Here is a 17,665-nt window from a genome sequence, read left to right on the forward strand (position 1 = left end):
CCAAATGCTCTTCAAGGATAGCCTCATGTGCAGGGGTCATTTCGTAGGAAAAGAGGTGCAGGAGCTCATTAGCATAACTCATTCGCTTATTTGCATATCCCACACCCCCTGACATCACCGGAAGTGTGTCAGAAGGCAACGCCCACCGCTCAGGCTCCACTGGACTGTTTTGGATTGCTAGCTATTGGTAGGGTTGCCAAGTCAATCTTCTGCCGGAGCGGGGGGCTCCCGGCCGGCGTCTGGTGTGTATGCGCGCGTGCCGCGTGCATGTCACCCAGAAGTGACGTGACAACGGCAGGCACGCTGGGGGCGGGGCCATGGCCATACGAGGGAAAACCATAGAGGGAAACCCCAGCGTGCCCGGCGTTGTTGCGTCACTTCCGGGTGACGCGCACGTCGGGGTGGAGTTCCCCCGGGGGCCCGATCCGGTGGCGGCGGAGAACGGGCCTCTGGGGCGGGGCTTTCCCTGCCCCCCGGGGGGACTTGGGAAGCCTAGTTATTGGGGGGGGGACGTGCAGATCTGTCCTCACAGAGGAGAGAGAGCTTGCACCTGAATAAAACTTGGTTTTAAAGGTGCCACTGGACTGTTTTGGATTGCTAGCTATGGGGGGGGGGAACACGCAGGTGGGTGGGAGGGCCCTCTGCAACTTACCTGGCTGCTTCTTGTTCCTCGTGGCCCGACTGAGGGCTGCTGGGAGCAGGGGGCAGGGCTTGTTGCATGTGCCTGCACCCTGGGCACTTTACTGCCGGAGCTCCGCAGCGCTCCTGCAGGAAATGACCCCTGCTCATGTGAAATATTCATGCAGCCCCATGTTTACTTAGAAATGAGTCCCAGGAAGGGCTCAGGTCCACCTCACTTGTTCTTAGTGTCCTTTCTGGTTTGATCAGAGATGCATTGCAACTTCCTCTGTCGTGGGTGGGTTGATTCCGATTGTGATGGAGACTGGGGAGGGAGGGTTTTGTTGGGAAAACAGTCAAAGATACTTAAGTTCATCAGAACATCGAGTATAGATGGATCTTGCTTCATTGGAGAGGAGAGATTTCTTTGTGTTTTAAAAAAAAAGCTTTGTTTCTAAGGGTAAAGGGTATACAAGAGACCTATGAAAGCAACAAACATCTTAGAGCTACATTCTTACATCTGACTTCTATAACAAGCATGGCTAGAACAGAACTGATAAACGATGGAGTATGAGCTTCTTCTTGACCCCCTAGAAAGGAAGCCACCTGAAACCAGTAACCAATCTGCATTACAATACAAGTCACTTTCCCCCAGCTATTTCCCCATTGGCTCTGAGCCAGGTTTCCCTTCCAGGTCAGTCTAAACACTAGCATACAAGGTAAACAAGTTAACCCTATAATGACTGGATTGGGAGACCTTGCAAACACCTACATTTCCAACAGATTTAAGCCTTCCCCCGACCTGAAACATCCACAGGGAGCCCCTGTTTGCCCCTTTGAGGAAACCACATGTACTGAAGGGCTTCCTGGTAAGGTTCACCAAAAGGGGCATATCGAGTGTTGCCAACCTGCCGGTGGGGTCTGAAAGTCTCCTGTTGTCACAATTGATCTCCAGATGACAGAGATCAGCTCCCCTGGAGAAAACGGCTGCTTTGGAGGGTGGGCTCTGTGACACTGGGCCCTGCTGAGGCCCCTCCCCAAACCCCGCCCTCCCCAGGTTCCACTCCCCAAATCTCCAGGTATTTCTCCATCCAGAGCGATCCGCCCTAGGCATATCCCAGCCCTGTGGGTTTTTTCCGGGTTGGGAAAATGGCACCAAAAGTGGGAATCTTCAGCACTCTCCCCTCCGTGGGCTGTGTTCCCCATCTGAATTGACCTGCACATGTCTGGGGTGTCACCAACCTCCAGGTGGTGGCTGGAGATCTCCTGGGATTGCAACTGATCTCCAGGCAACCGGGATCTGTTTCCCTGGATAAAATGGCTGCTTTGGAAGGTGGACCCTATGGCAGCATATGCCACTGAAGCCCCTCCCCAAAACCTGCCCTCCCCAGATGCCACCCCCCAAATCCCCAGGAATTTGCCAACCCAGAGCTGGCAACCCTAACTTGTCACGCACAACTACAACTTGTCATGCATATCTGACTGTGAAGTCATAGGCGCAGGGCTGGCCCGAGGTTTTTTCACACCCTAGGCGGGGCTAGCTTGTGGCGCCCCCCCCCCAGGCAAGCTTGTCCAGGGGACCCCGGCATGCTCCCTCGGCCCCTGCCAAGCAGAGGCGCCACAAGAGCCTGGCCGGGTGCCCCAAAGTGGCCAGGTAAGGGAGGGGGCGCGGGCGGAGAGGCTGCAAGACTCACCAGTGCTCACTGCCCGGTGCACCCACGCCCTCCCGGCTTTGACAGCGGGGACGAGCAGCCCTCCTTGGCGGGCGGCAGCAGTAGCACCATCACCACTGTCTGGCCCGGCCTGGCAGCCAATCCGGATGCCCCGCGCCCTCCCGCCCAGCCCCGGCGCCAAGAGGGGGAGGGGGAGCGCACGGCCAGGCACACCGGCCAAGGCGAGGACGCCGCTGCCGCGGTGGGGCTCACTTGTACGGGGAGCTCCGATGGGCAGGCGAATGACAGGGCAGCCTCCTCCGACAGCACTTAGATGCACCGCTCTCAGGGAGCTTCCACCCAGTCCGCCCGCCCCCAAGGAGGGAGGGGGGAGGGCAGGCGAGCTGCGACACCACCTCCTGCACCCAGGCCGGGGGTCCCGCTGCTCCTGCTGGTGGTGGCGGCGGTGAGTCCCTTTGGTGGGGGGCTGGAGGAGAGGCACCATGGACCTCTCTCCAGCCAAGCCTGCAGCAGGACCCGCTCCTCCACCCCTGTTGCGCCCGGGACTCACTCTGGGGCGGGGGGGGGCTTTTGGCGGTAGTGAGGGTGGCATTTTGCCGCACCGATCCAGGGCCCCGCTCTAGGCAAATGCCTAGTTCACCTAGCGGGTGAGCCGGCCCTGCATAGACGATAAGTAATATTTAGCTAAGTGAGGGGTTATTCCCCAAAAAATCTGCATAAGTCCCGCCAGGACTTCCTCATAGCTCATTCTTGTAACTGCAAGGTATGCTAGGCCTCAAATACCAACAGCGTATTTTTGCTTGTTGTTTGTTTTGCCATCAAGTTGACTTATGGTGACCCAGCAGAGCTTTCAAGGCAAGAGCCATGCAGAGGTGGTTTGCCACTGCCTGCCTCTGCATAGCGACCCTGGACTTCCTTGGTGGTCTCCCATCCAAGTACCAACGAGGGCTGACCCTGCTTAGCTCCCAAGATTTGATGAGTTCAGGCTAGCCTGGGCCAATGTCAAACCCTGCTACACTTTGCTTCGCTCAGTTTGCCATATTTGCTGGGGGGGAGGGACATTCCTAAGGGGAGTGACTGGTGTGTGAGTGGGAAGCTTTCGCTTGTAGACGCTGTAACGTGTCTTGAAGATATACCTTCCTTTCTCCCAGAGGAATGTCCTTGAGACTATCGGTGCCAGCTTGAGCTAGTAGATAATGGAACCATATCTCCCAATTCGGTTGGGATGGCAACGGCTAGGCAGGGAGTGTGATGTGTGATTGGGGGATGGGGGAAAGGGGCTATGTTTGAATTACCTCTATCTGGTCAGGTGCGCACCAAAATCACCAGTTCTAACACAGTACTGTTCTGATCTGGATCTTGCATATATCTCAATGAACATATCACTGCCAAAGAGAGTGTTGTTGAGAGTAACCTGACCAGGAGTGTGATAGCATTAGAACTGGCGACAGCCATCCAGGTCAAGACTAATAACTGGGTGCTGTCAGGTCACAACCAACTCACAGCAAGCCCTCAGGGGGGTTTCAAGGCAAGAGAGGAGCAGAGGTGGCCTGCCATTGCCTTCCTCTGCATAGCAACCCTGGACTTCCTTGGTGGTCTCCCATGCAAGTACCAGCCAGGGCCGACCCTGCTTAGCTTCTGTGTGATCTGACGAGATCAGGCTAGCCTGCGCCATCCGAGTCTGGGCAACCTCCCTACAGGCAGCATAATGTTTGTAAGGAGTATCTCACTCTGGCTTTTCCTTACATGAGAACTATGAATGACAGAATCCATATTCTGTGTTTTTCTCTTGCGCTACAGAACGAGGCTCAAAGGGGCACCTGGACCTCACAGAACTAATAGGCGTCCCCCTCCCCCCTTCCGTCTCTTTTATCACCGGCTATGGAGGGTTTCCGGCATACAGTTTTGGACCGGATGCTAACATTGGCCGCCTGACGAGGACTCTGATACCTCAACGGTTCTACCGGGACTTTGCTATCACTGCCACAGTCAAGCCAAACAGTGACCACGGAGGGATGTTGTTTGCCATCACCGATGCCTTCCAGAAGAAGATTTATTTGGGAGTCAGGCTGTCGCTGGTAGACGATCGCACCCAGAGGATAATTATGTATTACACCGAACCCCGGTCTCACATATCCAGAGAGGCGGCTTCGTTCAAAGTCCCGGTGATGACCAACAAATGGAACCGCTTTACGTTGACGGTGCAGGACAACGACATTGTGTTGTTCTTGGATTGTGAAGAGTATCACAGGATCCAGTTCCAGCGATCTTCTCAGGCTCTGTTCTTTGAGCCGAGTTCAGGAATATTTGTTGGGAATGCGGGAGCCACAGGATTAGAAAAGTTCACTGTAAGTATCACCACTTGACACATTTCTGGGTGACCTTGCTGCTAGACTGTCGCTGTACATCTAAATGCTTAAGTTTCACAGACCCACAAATCTAGCTAGCTAGAAGGTCTTCTGGAACAGGATTTTCCAACCAGTCAAAGGGTGTGTGTGTCAATCTCAACTCCTGAGAAAGCGGGTTCCACAAAGGGGAAGGCCTTCCCCAGGGTCCCAGTCAGCTAGACTGTCGCTGTACATCTAAATGCTTAAGTTTCACAGACCCACAAATTTAGAAGGTCTTCTGGAACAGGATTTTCCAACCAGTCAGAGGGTGTGTGTGTCAATCTCAACTTCTGAGAAAGCGGGTTCCACAAAGGGAGCCTTCCCCAGGTTCCCAGTCAACCAAACTCCATTTTGAGTTGACTCCTGGAATAAAGCCCCATGTGCAGACTTCAATGCTATAAACCCTGTAAGAACATCAGAAGAGCCCTGCTGGGTCAGACCAATAGTCCATCTAGTCCAGCATCCTGTCTCACACAGTGGCCAACCAGTTCCTCTAGAGGGCCAGCAACAGGGTGTAGAGGGCCAGCAACAGGGTGTAGAGGCCAAGGCCTTCACCTGATGTTGCCTCCTGGCTCTGAAATTCAGAGGCTTAGTGCCTCTGAATGTGGAGGTTCCCCTCAGTCACCAGGGCTAGTAGCCATTGATAGACTGACCCTCCATGAATCTATCGAATCCCCCTTTTAAGCTGTTTATTCATGTGACCATCTGGCAGCAAATGCCGCATTTTAATCACTCTCTGTGTAAAGTGATAAAGTGTAATAAGAATTAAAACCAGAAGGATTGAATAATAAACCATGACAAAGTCAAAATATGCAAGGAAAAAATGCTAGCTGAAGGAACATCATTGCAGATGCCGTTAGCGAACAAAATATACATCCTGAAAGCATAGCATCATAGTTAGAACCTAGAGAGCCAACAAAGGTGTGGCCGGGTGGGGCTAGGGGTGGGGCATTCCACAAGGAGAGGGCATCACCATGCCAATGTGTTTCTCTGTTCCATAAGGGAGGTGGTCCATAGAGCAACATCTTCCCAACCACTCTGAGAAGGCATAGATGGAAAGAGACTTAGCGATATGGTTGCCAGGTTCAGGTTGGGAAATACCTGGGAATTTGGGGTGGGTGGGGGGAGCCTGAGGAGGGAGGGGTTTGGGGAGGGGAGGGACTTCAATGGGGTATAATTGTTGGGGGATAATAGGCAAAAATACTTAAATACTCAGAATTTGCAATGAATCTTTGCTTCACTGGAGAGGAGACATTACTTTCTATGTAAAGAGCTTTATTTCTAAGGGAAGGGTTTGCGTGGAAAGCTACAAAATAACAAAGAGATATCTAGACCGACATCTTTACATCTTATAGCACAGAACACGTGGTCACACAACAATGGAGATCCCCCTTCTTCTCGACCCCTAGAACGAAGTCACCTGAACAGAGTAACCAATGATTGCTAGTAAACAGACTTAGATTTTCCCCGGGCTACCTTCCCATTGGCTCTGAGCCAAGTTTCCCTCCCAGGTTAGTCTAAACCAGTGGTGGCGAACCTGTGGCACGGGTGCCAGAGGTGGCACTCAGAGCCCTCTCTGTGGGCACGCGTGCCATCGCCCCAGCCAGGCCCAGACCATCATTAAAGTGTCGAATTCTCTGCCGAATAATTTTAAGTAAATGAAAGCATTTGGGATTGCTTGCCTCACTTTGTTTGGATCATCTTAAGTTAATGTATGGGTTGTTTTTTCTAAAGTAAAACCTCAGTATTCAGGTTAAATGGCCGTGTTGGCACTTTGCGATAAATAAGCGGGTTTTGGGTCGCAGTTTGGGCACTCGGTCTCTAAAAGGTTCGCCATCACTGCTCTAAACGATAGTACACCAGGTAAATCAGGTTAACCCTATAATGACTGGAATCTAGACCTTGCACCTCACATATTTCCAGCAATAATGCCATAGAGTCCACCTTCCAAAGCAGCCATTTTGCCCAGGTGAATTGATCTCTGTCACCTAGAGATCAGTTTTAATACTGGGAGATCTCCAGCCACTTTCTTTTTCTTTCTTTGCTATTAGCAAGGAGGGTTGCAAATTCCAGGTTGGAAATTCCTGGAGATTCCTGGAGTGGGGAGGGTGGGGGAGGTCTGGGCGGGGGAGGGTCCTCAGGAGGGTATAAAGCCGCTATGGTTGTCAGCCATCAGTCGGGAACCCTCATGAGGATGAGATACGGGACCCACCCCGGGCTTTACAGTTGAGCTGGGATTTCACCACAAGGTTGGGATCATAAAATCTAAGAGTGGGAAGGGACCTCCAGGGTCATCTAGTCCAACCCCCTGCACAATGCAGGAAATCCACAACTGCCTCCCTGCTCCATGTCCAGAAGATGGGGGGAAACCTCCAGGATCCCTGGCCAAACTGGCCTGGAGAATGAATTGCTTCCTGACCCCAAAGTGGTGATCGGCATTTCCCTGGGCATGTCAGAAAGGGCCACAAGAACTAAGTTCCTACACCCATACTCAGTGCTTTGTCCACAACTGCCTTTGTGACAAGGGCGCTGTAGCCTCAGATCGGGAGCTGGCCTTTTATACCTGGGCTCCGCTCCCCGGGGAGTCCTCCTGCTTCCCACGGTGCTGTGCTCCCTTCCCAGGCCCTTCTCACCCGTGCCACCTCTTAGACCTCCGCAGGGCTATTTTTGGAGCAGGAACGCACAGGAACGGAGTTCCGGCTGGCTCCCGAGTTGGCCACGCCCAGCAGGAACTCATTAGCATAATAGGCCACACCCAACAGCAGAGACTTATTAGGATTGGCTACATTAGGGGTGTGTGGCCTGACATGCAAAGGAGTTCCTGCTACAAAAAAAAGGCCCTGGGTTTTGACAACAAACAAGGTAAACAGAATAAGAAGCAAAAGGTGGGTGTGGCTGGATGGCCACACTTCTGGTAAAGTGGGGGTGCGGCCTGATGTGCTAATGAGCTGTGCTGTCAGGGGTGTGGGCTAATATGCTAATGAGTTTCTGCTGTTGGGTGTGGCCTATTATGCTAAAGAGTTCCTGCTGGGCTTTTTCTACAAATAAAGCCCTGGACCCACGATCCCAGAGCCTGCACCTGCCTCGCCTTCTCTCGGTGAGCACCGTCTCCCTTGCCAGCTGGTGCCGCTGCCTCTTGTCCTTCCCTAGGCTTTTCCTGCAGCTGCCACCTCTAGTCCCACAACCCGGGGCCCGAGGACGGCCCTCGCCATTCCCAGATGTTTTCCTGCTCCTCTGGCCATGCGCAGCCTCCCGGGCGCCTCCAGGTGTCATCACATCACTCATGTTCCCAGCCCCGTAGCTAAGGACTTTTTAGGAAGGGGGCCTAGAGGGCCCCGCCTGCTAATCCAGTCAAAGGCTCCAGGGCAAGGGCTGCAGCAGTCGCAGCTTCTCTCCCCCACAAGGGCAAGCTTTCCCTGTGGAGCGTCCGGGTCCAGCTCCCTCCCTCCCCAAGGAGCCCCAGTGCCTCTTCCCGCTGCACAGCACCAGGGGAAATCACTGCCCTTGTCCTCCCTTGCCAACAGGCTGACAGGCAATCAGAGGGAGTTGGGGTAGGGAAGCCAAGGCTCAGGAAGGGGGCCCATAAAAACCGCTAGGGGGCCGGGCCCCATGTTAGCTACGGGCCTGCATGTTCCGTTTTCAACATTATTAACACACGTTACCTGAGCTAGGGTTGCCAGATCCCACCTGGCCAGCTCCAGGTTGGAAAATTCCTGGAGTTTGGCGGGTGGAGCCTGGGGGAGGAGAGGGACCTCAGTGGGGCGCAATGCCATGGAGTCCCTCCTCCAGAGCATCTGTTTTCTCCAGGGGAGACTGATCTCCGTCATCTGGAGATGAGCTGGGATTCCAGGAGATGCACCAGGAGGCTGGTATCCCTGGTTATCTTTGTAACCATCAGCAAGAGGCAAGAGATGGGTTAGCATATGGATTTTCTGTCGGGTTAGAACGGATAAAAGGAAGTCCTTCTTCATCCAAAGGGCGATTAACCCATGGAATTCACTGCCACAGGAGGTGGCTGTGGCTACAAGCATGGACAGCTTCAAGAGGGAATTAGATAAGCATATGGAGCAGAGGTCCACCAGTGGCTATTAGCCACAAGGTATAGAAGACCTTGATGCTGGGAAAGATTGAAGGTCAAAGAAGACGGGGACGGCAAAGGATGAGATGGTTAGACAGTGTCATAGATGCAACGAACATGAAGTTGAGCAAACTTCAGAGGACGGTGGAAGACCGGAAGGCCTGGCGTGATCTGGTCCATGGGGTCGCGAAGAGTCGGACTCGACTGTGCAACTGAACAACAACAACAATAGATAGGAACTCTCAGGCTGGGGCAAGTGATGCACTGTATTTCTTGGTGCTTGGGGGCAGGGGGGGCAACAGTGGGAGGGCTTCCAGTGTCCTGGCCCCACTGCTGGACCTCCTGATGGCACCTGGTGTTTTTGGCCACTGTGTGACAGAGTGTTGGACTAGATGGGCCATTGGCCTGATCCAGCATTGGCTTCCCTTATGTTATGTTCTTACGTTCTGGCCACCCAGTAGAATGGTAAACTGTTTGCAAAGCTGCATTTATACATGCAAAAGGAAGTGCTTAAAGACAGATGACAACATATGCCTGTGTGCGCCATGCCCCTGGAATTAAATAAATCCAGACTCCGAGGCATTATCGGTTTAAGTCAGCCGTCTTCCCGCCGAGTCTCGCTTGGAGTTGACAGCCAGCCCGATTCCAGCGGAAAGGGGGAAGTTGGCCAAAGGGAAAAACTGGAGCCAAACGAAAACAAAGGTCTCGAGTTTTGTTTTCTCTCATTTAATGAAATGCTAATATCGACTGCAGTGAAAGAATTTAGTGTCGTGACTTGCCAACAACGGGTCAAGACTTCCCGGCAGATCCCAGGAGCCGCGCAGCCCCCAGCGATGTTGGGAAAGAGCAGATCGGTTCCTCTTCCAGACCAGAAGCACAATAAGGGTGCTCAGATCAAAATTCTGCCATTGGGGTTTCTGTGTGTGTGCTTGGCCGTCATGTCCTGGAAAACTTTGGCTGTGATCAGTGTTCCCTCTAAGCTGAGTTAGTGTGAGCCAGCTCACCGTTTTTTACCCTCCAGCTCACACGTTTTTGTCTTAGCTCAGGGAGGAGGGGCTCCAGAGCAAACCAATTTATGCAGTAGCCAAATGGCCCACTTACAACTTTAACGCCAGTAGCTCAAAAAGTAGAATTTTTGCTCATAAGACTCCACAGCTTAGAGGGAGCAGTGGCTGTGGTCACACACGCTTTTAGAGACGACACAGGTGCGAATGCCGGGCGGATCTAAAGGGCGCGATCAGACGGCAACACCTGGGAAGCGTCCGGCAGTCGTTGGCAAGGCGTGCTGCTCCGCCGCGGAAGCGGAGTTAAAAGACACCAGGGAAAGTCTGGTAGTAACCGGTTTGCTATGGGCCACGGACGGACTTTCCCCTGTCTGATCATGCAAGCACACATGCACGCCGGAGATCGACAATTTTTTTTTGCCCCCATTTTGTTTTCCTTTTTAAGCATCTCCTTGAGACTCCAGTGCCAATGTGGTGCCTGACAGGTTTCATTACTCTACTATACATAGCGCTGATTTTTTTTTTTAATCACTAGAATTTATTATTCACAACATGGCAAGGGAAAAAGTAACAGGATTTGTGTTCTGTCACATGGAGAAAACAATTGGCAGAAGATGGGAGGTTTGGGAATACCAACCGTGCAAGCCTTAAGAGAAGTAGGTAGGATGATCAGTTAAGAAAATGGCAATCTTCCCTCCCACCTGCCAAAATGCCTAATGTTTCTTCCAGGGCCCCCAAAATGATCCGTGGCTTCTCCTCCCCCTGAGCTCCACAGTAGCCACGTGACCGTCGGTGAAACGGGGGCTGCATGGGATCGCAGGGAAGTCATTGCGCGGGACGAGGCACAGGATTCCAGCTGTGCACTCCACAGCTCTGAAGTACTCTGGTTTGCAGGTAAGTCGATCAGCCCCATCTGAACCAGCACAGTCTGAGGCGGGGAGGAAAGACTGCACATAGCTCCATACAGATATATAATGGCTGGCCCCCCGAGCAAAAAATTGGCTTCCCCAGCAAAACGTTGGTAGTTACGGGGCTGCTTCCCCTCCACTTCAACTGGCTTGTGTGACTGCAGCCTTTAAGAGTTTTCCATCCTTTGAATGAGAAATTCACTCCCGAAACTCTTTGACCTGTCACCTTTGATCCATTTGCTCTTTCTGCTGTCTGTGCAGGGAGATGTCCTGCATCGGGTAGGACAGCAAGCATCACAAGCAATGTTCCCTCTAGGCCGTGGAGTCTTGTGAGCGAAAATTCTACTCTGTGAGCTACTGGCATTAAAGTTGTGAGCGAGCGATTTGGCTACTGCATAAATTAGTTTGCTCTGGAGCCCTCCTTCCTGAGCGAAGACAAAAATGTGTGAGCTGGAGGCTAAAAAACTGTGAGCTAGCTCACGCTAACTCAGCTTAGAGGGAACACTGATCACAAGGCAATTTACAGAATGATATACAGAGCAAGTTTGCCTTCAAAATCTGTATGTAGCTTTGGGTAAATTAGTGGACAACTCCCACATTTGCAATGTTCTGAAAATTTCAAATTTTGCTTTCTTAAATGTTCAGTAAGGGCCACTGTTAGGGATCCGGCTGCCCACTGTGAGAAACAGGATGCTGGACTAGAAGGACTTTTGGTTGAATCCGATGGAGGTCTTTTATTATTTGACTTTTCTTTTTCGTAATTAAATGCATAGCATCTCGCCCGGAAAGCTAGGGGGAGGGGAAGATCTAAGTTGGTGGAGGAAGGGAAAGAATGGTGGTGAACAACACGATAATGCATTTTTTGGGACGTCAACAGAGCCACAAATTCAGACCAAATGTTAAGATAGTCCATTTTTGCTTGCTGCCTGTTAAAGACAATGCCCTTCTTGAGTCGCAAGTTTTCACATGGCTTCAGTCGACATGCCGATGTCCGGTGACACATGGCTGGCCATTGACAGATGACCAAAAAAGGACTAGAGCTCTCAAAAACGTGGACGCAATTTGCATGGTAATTTACATTCATAATTGCAAATATATACGTAATTACCATGACTGAAATAGAAATGCAACTCGCCATAACTTGCGTGCACATAGAAAACCCTAGACTAGAGTGTTAAAAGAGAAGCACTGATCCCACGCCTTTGTGTCCCTGCACAGTTTTCATGTGGTTTTTGGTTTTTTTAATGGGCAAGCTCTAGGCTTGCCAAGTCCCCAGAGGCTCGTTCCCCGCCGGCAGCGGATCGGGCCCCGGGGGGAACCCCACCCCCAAAGCACAGGACGTGCCCGGCATCAGCACGTCACCCGGAAGTGACGCAGCCACGCTGGGCGTGGCCGGGGCGGGGGCGTGGGGGAACCATAGTTTTCCCTTGGATGACCGTGGCCCCGCCCCCAGCGTGCCTGGTGTGGCCGCATCACTTCCGGGTGACGTGCTTGCGGCTCGTGCGCGCTTTGCGCGTGTGCACTTTGTGCGTGTGCACTTTGCGTGTGTGCACTTTGCGCGTGCACGCTTTGCACGTGTGCGCTTTGCGTGTGTGTGCTCCCGGAGTAAGCCGGGAATCCCCCGCTGCGGCTTAAAGTAGGACTTGGCAACCCTAGTGAGCTCTCAACATGCAAACTCTCAGTTGCAAAGTTGGGTCTGAGTTAAATGTGCTGATGGCAAGATTTAAAAAAACCACTTACTCATAGGCCTTTGTTGCTCAGAGAAGGCCCTGGAGTACAGGGTTGGGGGTTATGGCCTACACCACTGTGTATAATTCGTACCGTTTATTGCTGTAAGGAGGTGCCTGCTAGGCAGTGTTCCCTCTAAGCTGAGTTAGTGTGGGCTAGCTCACAGTCTTTTAGCCTCCAGCTCACACATTTTTGCCTTAGCTCAGGAAGGAGGGCTCCAGAGCAAACTAATTCATGCAGCAGCCAAATCGCTCGCTCACAACTTTAATGCCAGTAGCTCAAAGAGTAGAATTTTTGCTCACAAGACTCCACGGCTTAGAGGGAGCATTGCTGCTAGGTACCCATTGCTTTAGTTTAATATGCCATGTTAATACTGAAGCTTTGCTTCACCTCTGGTTGGTTTTCCAGATCTCCACAAATCAAATGCCTATTGCATTGTCTTTGGGTGTTGTATGCAGTGTTCCCTCTAAGCTGGGTTAGTGTGAGCTAGCTCACAGTTCTTTAGCCTCCGGCTCACACATTTTCATCTTTGCTCAGGGAGGAGGGCTCCAGAGCAAACTAATTTATGCAGTAGTCAAATTGCTGACTCACAACTTTAATGCCAGTGGCTCACAAAGTAGAATTTTTGCTCACAAGACTCCACAGCTTAGAGGGAGCGTTGGTTGTATAGCCTTTGTAACTGGATCTTTGTTACAGGCTGGTGCTTGACCTTTAGTTGCCTTGAGGCTGTCAGGTCGCTCCCAAGAGAATATCCAAGAAACCGGTTTCCTCTCACCACTAGACGCTAGGTGCGGGGTGGCCTGGCTCATCTCCATGTTTGGGATAGCCTGATTAATGATTTTTTACTCATGGCCAGCAATTAGCCATAAGATGCTTAGTTTTAGCTATACGTTTCGTCTCAAGGTCTGGCTAAATTTCGCTGTACATGTGTGCATTCGAGACCAAGCGGATAAGAGCTTAGCCTGCTATTTCTGCGAGTTTGATCATTGCTTATTAAACTCTCCTTGTAAGCAAACCTGGTTCTTGGATATTGTTTCCTTGGGATTTCTTGCACCCTTGGAGTTCCTGGCCAGTACCCCAAACAGATGTCCCACTCTGTTGGTTGTGCTGATTTGTTCTATGTAATCTGCCTTGAGTCCCAATGAGAAAGGCAGAGTATAAATAACGGGAATATAAATGAATGAATGAATGAATGAATGAATGAATGAATGAATGAGCAGTGTCACATTGGAAAAAGTGCAGAAAAGGGCAACTAGCATGATAAAAGGGTTGGAACACTTTCCCCATGAAGAAAGGTTAAAACGCTTGGGGCTCTTTAGCTTGGAGGAACGACGACTGAGGGTTGACATGATTGAGATTTATAAGATTATGCCTGGGAAAGAGCAGGTAGAGAAAGAGGTACTTTTCTCCCTTTCTCACAATACAAGAACTCATGGGCACTCCATGAAATTGCTGAGCAGTCGAGTTAGAACAGATAAAAGGAAGGACTTCTTCACCCAAAGGGCGATTAACCCATGGAATTCACTGCCACAGGAGGTGGTGGTGGCTACAAGCATGGACAGCTTCAGGAGGGAATTAGATAAGCATATGGAACAGAGGTCCATCAGTGGCTATTAGCCACAAGGTATAGATAGGGACTCTCAAGCTGGGGCAGGTGATGCACTGTATTCTTGGTGCTTGGGGGCGGGGGGGGCAGCAGTGGGAGGGCTTCTAGTGTCCTGGCCCCACTGCTGGACCTCCTGATGGCACCTGGTATTTTTGGCCAGTGTGTGACACAGTGTGTTGGACTAGATGGGCCATTGGCCTGATCCAACATTGGCTTCTCTTGTGTTCTTACGTTGTTATGTTTTTACATGGCAGAGGTCCATAACCGGGTGGGGCTTGTGCTGGTACTAATGAAATGTGCCCTGTTTAAATGAGGGTGTGAGTGCAACACTGGAAGCCATGCTAAGTATAATTAGTAATATCATATCACCACATTGCTTGGAGTTCCTTGGAGGAAGGGTGAGGTGCGGGCGGAGTCTCAGAGAAGTGGCGGGAGTTCTAAACTTGCTCTCACTCCCTTTCCCTTCACGTTTCTGCAATCCTTTAGGGTTGTTTTTTAAACTGTATGGCTCTTCTTCTCCCCCCCCCCCAGGGCTCCATTCAGCAGCTGACCATCAAACCAGACCCAAAGGCTGCCGAAGACCAATGTGAGGATGACGATCCCTATGTGAGTACTTCTACATACATGTTTTCCACAGTGGCGACAAGGAACAGTTTGGGGAGAGATGTTTCTAGAAGCTTTTGGGCACTTTCACGTACACTGAATAATGCACGTTCAATCCACGTTTGATGCACTTTGCAGCTGGTTTTTACTGTGTGAAATGCAAAACCCACTTGCAATCCGCCTCAAACTCTCCTTTTCCAGGATTTAGAAGTTTAAACTGTCTATCAAGCTGGGGGGGGGATTGTTTGTGTTATGGGGGTGTTTGATTCACAAAACCATATTTTTCTCCCGCGTGCATGTCACAGGAAAGTGACGTCATGATGCCGGGCACACTGGGGGCGGGGCACAGCCATTTGAGGGGAAAACTATGTTTTCCACTCAAATGGCTGTGCCCCGTCCCCGGAGTCATGACGTCACTTCCTTGTGACGTGCATGCACCGCGCATGTGCCGGGAGCCAGCACAAAGTCCCCCGCCGGCAGAGGTAAGTCGATTTGGCAACCCTATTCTATGTACCTGGGGAGTTTTCCGAGTATGTTGAGACACCCATCTTCTATGTGGGATGTCTGGTTTTGCAATGTTCGTCATCCACAGAGTCCAGCTAGTTGAGGGTTGCCATCCCTCTGATGGGGGTGGGGTTCCCCCCCCCCGGTTTCGGGGTCCCCAATCTGCCGCTGACCAGTTGGCCAATGGGGAGAGCCCTGCCCCTGAAGAGCCCCGTTGTGCCTGATGTGCCCAGTGCAATGTTCATCTCACTGGGCGCATCGTGCGGAGGACGCTCTAGCATGTGGATGAAAACTCTATGGTGATCATAGAGGCTTTTACCCAAATGCTAAAGTGTCCACTGAACAATATGCCCGGCACGATGACGTCACTTCTGGGGGAAATCCCATTCTCCCTCCCCACACTCACTCCCTCTTTCTCACCATTGCTTCTCCATTATCCTTCCAGCTTGTCCCCCCCCCTCGTGCTTTTCGCCCCCTCTTTGACATGGCTGCCAGTTCAAAGACACCCCCACTCTGAATATTGAAGTGGGGATTCTGTTGTGTGTTGCAGTTGCTCTGGCAAAAACAACGACAACACACAAAGTGAGTATGCAAAGATTTCACTGGTAAATACTTTGGAGTAAAGGTAAAGGTAAAGGTTCCCTTGCTCGAAAGCCAGTCGAATCCGACTCCAGGGTTGCGGTGCTCATCTCCGTTTCAAAGCCAAAGAGCCAGCGCTGTCCGAAGACGTTTCCGTGGTCATGTGGCCGGCATGACTAAACAGCAAGGCGCACGGAATGCTGTTACCTTCCCACTGAAGTGGTATCTATTTATCTACTTGCAATTTCTTGCTTTCGAACTGCTAGGTTGGCAGGAGCTGGAACTAGAGACGGGAGCTCACTCCGTCATGCGGCACACTCGGGTCTTGAATTGCTGAACTACCGACCTTCCACAGCCTGCAGTTCAGCGTCTTAACCACTTGAGCCACCGCAGCTCCTTTGGAATACTCTCCAAATACTTTGGAGAGTTAACCCCAAATCTGGGTGTTTCCTCAGGTTTTCAGAACCCTCAACCCTGACTCGTGTAGATTATGCAGTCCCCTTGTGTAGATCATGCCGTCCGCACAGGGCCAACCCTTCGGAATTAGATATAGTGATATAATGCATGTCGCGATGGTTCTCTACAAGTGCTGCACAGTTTTTCTTGCGAAATCAGAAAACCGTTGCTTCTGATACACAGGAATTTTCGACCACCAAGAGCGCCTCTCTTAGTGGACTGCACTGGAAGTGTAAAGTGTATAGTTCGCTTTGTCAGTGATCCTGCCAGGAAATTAATGTGGAGGACATATGTGTGCTCTTTCAGCATGTGGCGTGTGACCGCACTGAATGAATGCACTTAGTGTCCGTGACGTCCCTCAGGATAAACATGCCCTTAAGTTCTGCATCATGGTCTGGTTCTCCTAGGCATCAGGAGAGAGCAGCGGCCATGAGGACATCCAGGAACAGGAAGGTATCCCTGAGACACAGGAAGTCGTTCGGCCCACACCCACCCACATCCCAGTAAGTACTGAACCCTTTTTCTGCTTTATTCTTGTGGCACGAGGCCTACCTTTGGCAGCTGTGCACATACGGTGAAGGCAATGGCCATTTCATGTGTGGAGCGTTCAAAGGGAAAAGTGATGGGCCAACTTATTCCCTTTAGGTGCTTAGATAATATGAACTCTTGGGGGACAGCTGTCCTCAAAGAGGTTTCCTTAGCATTAAATTCTTTATTAGTTTGAGCAATAAAGAGAACAGACAACTACAAAGAAAAAAGAACAGAAAACAGAAAAACAGAATAACATCCACGGAGCATATACTCTTGTCTCAATTTAACATATTAAAATAGAATCATATTCTTATACACCTATCTCAGTTTATATGTTTAATGTTGGAGCGATTCTTTTAGTATTTTATAATTATTTTGATAATTTTCCAAGATATTTTTCAGTCCATCTGTACAGTCTCGACCAGTTTTTCCCCAAAGGTTTCTTCCTTTTTATCTTGTAATTGTAAAGGTAATTTATCCATTTCTGCTGCTTCCAACACTTTATAGATTATTTCTTCCTTTGTTGGTATTTCTTCTTTTTTCCAATACTTTGCATACAATATTCTAGCAGTCATTACAACCTGTATGATCATATGTGTGTGTGTGTGTGTGTACTAGGGAGCAAAGTGCGTTGTGGATGAAGACAACGAGCCTAGAAAGGTAGGGTGGGTGGGTGGAAAGAAAGAAAGAAAGAAAGAAAGAAATGAAGAGGGGGAGAGAGAATGAAAGATAGAGGAAGGAAGGAAGGAAGGAAGGAAGGAAGGAAGGAAGGAAGGGAGGGAGGAAGAAGGAAGGAAGGAAGGAAGGAAGGAAGAGAAGACAACGAGCCTAGAAAGGTAGGGTGGGTGGGTGGAAAGAAAGAAAGAAAGAAAGAAAGAAATGAAGAGGGGGAGAGAGAATGAAAGATAGAGGAAGGAAGGAAGGAAGGAAGGAAGGAAGGAAGGAAGGAAGGGAGGGAGGAAGAAGGAAGGAAGGAAGGAAGGAAGGAAG

General features: G+C 50.8%; 1 protein-coding gene across 1 annotated transcript in view; it reads left to right on the forward strand.

The window, feature by feature from the left end:
• The window catches only part of LOC107117705 (collagen alpha-1(XV) chain-like), a 149,358-nt gene that overhangs the window by 127,374 nt on the left and 4,319 nt on the right, over positions 1 to 17,665 (forward strand). The window contains exons 3-5 of the mRNA XM_015419862.1: positions 4,092 to 4,639; positions 14,534 to 14,608; positions 16,552 to 16,647. Coding sequence (XP_015275348.1) covers positions 4,092 to 4,639; positions 14,534 to 14,608; positions 16,552 to 16,647 — 719 coding nt within the window. The remainder of the gene's footprint in view (positions 1 to 4,091; positions 4,640 to 14,533; positions 14,609 to 16,551; positions 16,648 to 17,665) is intronic.

The sequence above is a fragment of the Gekko japonicus genome, unplaced genomic scaffold (assembly GCF_001447785.1).
Source record: "Gekko japonicus isolate JY-2015 unplaced genomic scaffold, Gekko_japonicus_V1.1 scaffold2964, whole genome shotgun sequence".
Classification (NCBI taxonomy): domain Eukaryota; kingdom Metazoa; phylum Chordata; class Lepidosauria; order Squamata; family Gekkonidae; genus Gekko; species Gekko japonicus.